The following is a 6,000-nucleotide window of genomic DNA, read 5'->3' on the forward strand; positions in this document are numbered from 1 at the left end:
ACATTATTGAATGTAGGAGCTGATCTGGGTTCTGAGATCCTTTCTGGCTCTGGTCTTCTACATTTAGACACACACTGGTGCCCTCTCCACCCTTCTCCCCTCTCTGCCTCCCATTACCAGCACACATACTGATTTCCCTTAAGCACTTGCCTGAAGAGCAAGCAGACATTTTTTTCATTAGGGACATCATCTGAGGCTGCTGCCAGACACACTAATGGGCACTGATTAAAACAAATTCAGGAGAGGCGCAGTGGGAGCCATCATGGAGGAGGGGAGGTAATGAGTTAGCTGCAGGGGGGCGGCAACAGAGCTGAGAGGGAGGAGCCTGGGGCTGAGTTTTCTTGAGATGGGAACATGAGGCAATGATGGTTGCCCATACTGACTTGGAAGGAAGGAGGAATTATGGTGCAGGGGCAGGTATTCATTTCCAGCCTTGCCTTTGCCCGATTTTAGTCAGTTCATAGACAATGGGAGAAACAGAGGACTCCTTCATCATGAATGCTGTGAGGGGAGACCCCAGTGTCATTCTCCTTCTCCGCCCCCCCCATCCCCAAGGTCCTATAATAGGTTTTTTTTGGGGGGGGGACAGCGAGGGTTAAGTAAGTGACTTGCCCAGGGTCACACAGCTAGTATCAAGTGTCTGAGATCAGATTTGAACAGTCCTCCTGAATCAAGGGTGGTGCTTTATCCACTGTGCCACCTAGCTGCCCAGATCCTATAATAGTTTCAAAGAAGCTGAGTCCTGAGCTAGTGCACATAGGCCCTGTCATGTCCAAAGCCTGAATGTGTATTCACACAAACCTAGCCCACACAGTATCCACCTGTGTACAACCACATGTTACAGACGTTAATGAATGCCAGTTGTGATGCACATAGCCCATCTCCATACATGGACACATGACACAGATAAAATGCTAGAGAACAAGATAGATACAACCACAACATTGAGGCAGGCTCCACAATCACAACATTGGGTCCCCAGCTATTATGACTAGTTTCCTTGTTGCTTAAGTGAATATGAGTAGGGGAAGCATTAGTCAATGGAGATAAGGAAGGGAGGTGAGGACAAGGGATGGAGGCCCTAGAACATGGAGAGAAGATAAAGGAGGTAGGAGCTGACCAGGCTAGGTTTTCTGTGTGGGTTCTCCTGCTACTTTCCTAAACCTTTGCTCCGCCATGACAGCTAACAATCCAGTGCTTCCATTGCTAGGCCTTCCCTCCCTTCAATGAGAATGTCTAAGCAAAGGAAAGAATCCTCTTCCACTTCATTAAACAGAATTTAAGTAAACTGGATGATACTAGGGGGGAAAGGTAGGTGTCCAAGTAGATAGAGTACCAGGCCTGGAGTTGGGAAAACCTGATTTCAAATCTGACCTCAGACACTTCCTAGCTGTGTGACCCTGGGCAAGTCACTTAACCCTGTTTGTCTCAGTTTCCTCATTCTGTAAAATGAACTGGAGAGGGAAATGGCAAACCACTCTACTATCTTTGCCAAGAAAACCCCAAATAGGGTCACAAAGAGTCAGACACAGCTGAAATAACTGAAAACTAACAAAACACTGCTAGGCAAGTATCTGCCTCTCTCTCAACCTTAGTTTTTTCATTTGTGAAGTGGGTGGTGGTGGTAGTAGAATAGAGTAGATGGTGTCTGTTCTTTGATACTCCAGACACTGTTTTCTTTTTTACCCTTTTTTTCCAGGCTCTGTTTTCTAAGATTTTTTTTTTGTGAGGCAATTGGGGTTAAGTGACTTGCCTAGGGTCACACAGCTAGTAAGTGTTAAGTGTCTGAGGCTGGATTTGAACTCAGGTCCTCCTGACTCCAGGGCCGGTGCTCTATCCACTGTGCCACCTAGCTGCCCCAATTTCTTCTAATTCTAAGCAGTGGGTGAGAGGCATATAGAGGCTAGCTCCCTCCTTCACTTCAGCAACTGAGGAATTGAATGAGAGGAGTCATTCCCCCCCCCCCCCAATATCCAGCTCACCAAACTGGAATTTTGATAGGGCATTGGGAGGTAGGATTGGTTCAATTTCAGAGAAATCACTGAATCCAAGCCTCTAATTTTACAATGAAGGAAACTGAGATACAGAAAGAGGAAGGGCTTTGCTCAAAATCATGCCACTGATATCATGCCACTGAGTGGTAGGGCTAGGATGAAAACCCAGGTCTCTTGACTACAAACTCTCTGCTCTATCTACTGCAGCAGGCTGGTAGCTGTTAATAAATGTAGAAGCAAGTGCAAGATACTAATGAAAATAATCATATCCCTCACCTCTCTGTACTTGTTTGTCTTTGCTTATCTCTGTGTGTCTTTTTTTTCTTCTTGCTGTGTATCTATCTGTGTTCGGTCTCTCCTCTCTGTTTTGGTCTCTCTCCACCATCTCCCCTTTCTTTCTCTGTGCTGGCTCCTTGTCTTACTGGAGAGCCCTACCCACTTCCCCCCCCCCCTTCTCTGTCTCTTCTCTATGTGTCTCTGTTTCCCCTCTCTGTGTATCTCCATGGCCCTCTCTTTTGTATATGTTTCTTAGTATCTTGCTGCTCAATCCGTGTCTCTCTCCTCTCTTCCTGTTTCAGTCTTTTCACATCCCCATCCTCTCTGTGTGTCTCGGTGTCTGTTCTGGATGTGTACATCTCTTCTCTCAGGCTTGACTCCTCTGGGTCTTCATAGGGTCTTTGAATGAAGAACAGCCTCTATGCTCCATGCTCTCTCTTATAGGTACATGGAACACTATGCATCTGAACAAACAGACCATGCTCCATTAGCCTAGCAACCTCCAGGGCTTTACCTGCTCTAATCCCAAACTGGGCTGAAGGGAGGTGTGGGGGTGGGAGAGGGATGACAAAGCAATATCTGCTCTGGCCCCTTCCCTTGGGGGCAGGGGAAGGGGGACTTTGTTCTCTCTATTTCTCTCTGTAGATGGTGTGGTGTACTTTATGGTTTCTGGACCAGGATCTTGGTTCAAGTTCCATATCTGACACTTACTAGGTGTGTGACCATAGGCAAGGTACTTAACCTTTCAGGTATCACAGTTCCCTAATTAGTATAATGGGAACAATGATCCCCACGGTATCTATTTCACATGGCTGTTGTGTCTCCATATGTAAAGCATAAGGATTCATACTGGATGTGTTATTTTCATTTGTATAGTAGTTCTCAGGTGAAAAAATAAACTTCCTATAGCAATGTAGATCAGTGCCTTCTCTGCAACCTTAGACTTTGATGAGTACCTAGAGAACAAAGAGGTCAGTTGACTTGCTCAGAGTCACATAGCCAGCATGGGGCAGGACTTGCACTTGGATCTTCCTGGCTCTGAGCCCAGCTTTCTTCAGATTACACCACACTGCTTCTCTCAACGTATGGGAAGATGGGCTGCAAAACTCTAGCTCTACATAAATATCAAGCTAGTCTTATCTCACATTTCTTTCTCTCTGTGTGCCCCTTCTCTTAGTATGCTTTCTCTCTCTCAATATCCCTCCCCCTTTCTGTTTTCTCTCTCCTCTTTGTGTATTTGTGTATCTCAGTATTCTCCCCCCATTCACACACAAACAATATAGATATCAATTTTACCCTTTCCTCTTTCTTTCCTTGTCTTTGAAGCAGCCAGATCTTGCACATTAATATACACCTCTCTATACATGCAAAAACACATGTGAAGACGATGCAGGCATACAAGCTCCCCTACCCCAGGATAGAATACTAAATATCCATAATCTCTCTCTCTTTTTCTCTCTCACACACACCCATAGACAGCCCCCCCTCCCAATTACACAAGGTCACACAAGGACACACACAATTCCAATGATTCACCGAGTCCCTTCACTTGAATACTGTCCTATTTCTGGCCTAGGAGACAGCAGACCCCAGACTCAGGAGAAGCAAGGATGGAAGCTCACATTGGTCTCTCTTTCCCAACCCAGTTGATTCCTCCTCTGTCCCCCATCGGAGGAGATAGCCTAGAGAGAGTCCTGGTCGTGGGCTAATTATGGGTGGGGTAGGGATAGGGGTGGTGAGCTTTGTCTGAGCTGGTCCGGGCCTCCCCTTGCCAGTTCACCTACCGCTTATGGAATGAGGAGGGCCAAGAGCGCCGGGACTTCCTGAGGCCGGGTCGCGAGCAACGACTCGAAAGGTACTTGTCGGTGTCCGAGTGGAAGCGCTGTTGGATGCGGATGCGAGTCCGAGGTTGCCGCCACAGGTGCTTGGGGGGCTTGGCCGAGCCCGCGCCCTCCCGGCTAAGAGTCCGGCACAGCCTGATCGCCTCTGCCACCTCCGCAGCCGCCTCCTCCTCGCCGCTGCCGCCGCCTCCTGGGCTCTCCATGCCAAATCCTCCAGCTCCCGGCGGCTTAGATACCCGCGCCGGATTCCGCGCTTGGCAGCTGTCAGCGCTGGATGTTCGGTCGCAGCCGATTCACGCTCAAGGCCAGTTCCTCCCGCAGCTCACGCTCCAGGGAGCTGTCCCCCGAATGGGTGCTGAATTCGCTGTACTGTGGGGAGGGCTCTTCTAGACAGGTAGGCTCAATATTCAGCTCGAGCCTCGGGGTGGGGGTGGGGGGTTGACAGAAAGCTGTAAACCCGAGAGCTGTCCTCATAGATGCTAAATCTCTCCTGGTACCCCGGGGCGGACACCCCTCAGCAGGTTGGGCTCCGGGGAGCTGTCTGCTCTTGAGGTGCTGAAGCCATGGGGTTGTCTCTTCGAAAAGGCTCCTACTCCAAGCCGGCAAGCAGTCCCCCTTCGAAGATGCGGAATCCAGCCCCTCCTCTCCTTTCCTCCCTCCCCCACCTCGTTCAGTGCTCGAGTCTGGGGAGCGGTGGGCAAAGGGCTCAGTTCCGGGCTCCCGGCGCCGCTGAATCTGGCCACGTACGAAGTGGGTCAGGGCTTCGGGGCGGCCTGTCCTATACAGTCCGACCACCACCACCCAAATTCCAGCTGGGCGGTCCAATGCCCCGGAAGCGGGGCCCACCCCCAGGTGCGGGAGTCAAACCCACCCCCTTGGGCTTTCTCCCTCAGGGCCTCTAAGGAGGGAGGAGAAAAGGGGATCTCTTCTTCCAAAGGAAGTAGGATGGCTTTTCTCTAGGGGTCCGCAGGGCCTTCAGAAGTAGAGAGGCCAGAGAGGGCAGGAAGGTAGGCAAGCTGGCCGGACTGAGTTCCTGGAGGTGGCCCGGTCCCTGCTGAAGGGCCAGTCGCCACTTTTATAGAGCTCCCGGACTCCCAAGGCCTCTTAAGGAGAACGAATTTCATTGGCTACACCACCACCACTCCATAGCTCCCAGTTGGGGGCCAGAACACATCCCTCCTCAGTCCCCGTGGCAAGTTTTAGGCACCTCAAATAAGCTCCCCCACACACAGCAGTGAAGGAAATAAGACCAGGCGTCAAAACTCCCATGATCAGCTTCCACAGCCCTCCCTGGGAGGAAAGAACTAAGACAGTTTGCCTATCGTGATGAAGAGCTGGTGTCCCGCGTAGAGATCCAGGCCTCGAACATCTGACACATGACACACATCTCGAACCTCACTAGGAACTGATAAATTGAGTGACTAGGCTAGAGAGTCGGGGCACATAACTTCAGCCTATTCAGGAAGAGAGGGCAAGGGGTCCGTCAAGGCTCAAGGTGACCCCCGCCGGAGGCTGTGATGCAGAAAGGTTTTGGAGAGATCCGGGCTTGGAGAGAGGGCAAGCAGATTTTCCCCGCACAACTTCCATTCCCCCACAGCCCCTCCCAGGAGAGTTTCTTGAGACCCGATCCTTGTGTTCAGGGAACCCAAAGCCTCCCTTTACAAACCGGACCAGGTGACATTTTATCGAGCTCGAAATGGGGGAGAGGAAGCGGCGGGAGGAATTTGCGTGTTCTCCATTGAATTGGGTTAACACTGGACACAGAGGATTTGGCACAACAGACGATTTTCCCCTTTTTCCAATTGGCTCTATTCTCGACAGCGCCCTGAGACTCCATCCTTCCCCGCTGCCTTTCATGGCCTGCGCTGAGATTATTCTTGTCCCTCCGC

General features: G+C 50.5%; 1 protein-coding gene across 1 annotated transcript in view; it reads right to left on the reverse strand.

The window, feature by feature from the left end:
* The window catches only part of PDE4C (phosphodiesterase 4C), a 60,718-nt gene extending 56,278 nt beyond the window's left edge, over positions 1–4,440 (reverse strand). Inside the window, exon 1 of the mRNA XM_043978118.1 lies at positions 4,055–4,440. Coding sequence (XP_043834053.1) covers positions 4,055–4,314 — 260 coding nt within the window. The 5' untranslated portion in view covers positions 4,315–4,440. The remainder of the gene's footprint in view (positions 1–4,054) is intronic.
* Between the last annotated feature and the right edge of the window lie 1,560 nt (positions 4,441–6,000).

The sequence above is a fragment of the Dromiciops gliroides genome, chromosome 1 (assembly GCF_019393635.1).
Source record: "Dromiciops gliroides isolate mDroGli1 chromosome 1, mDroGli1.pri, whole genome shotgun sequence".
Lineage (NCBI taxonomy): Eukaryota > Metazoa > Chordata > Mammalia > Microbiotheria > Microbiotheriidae > Dromiciops > Dromiciops gliroides.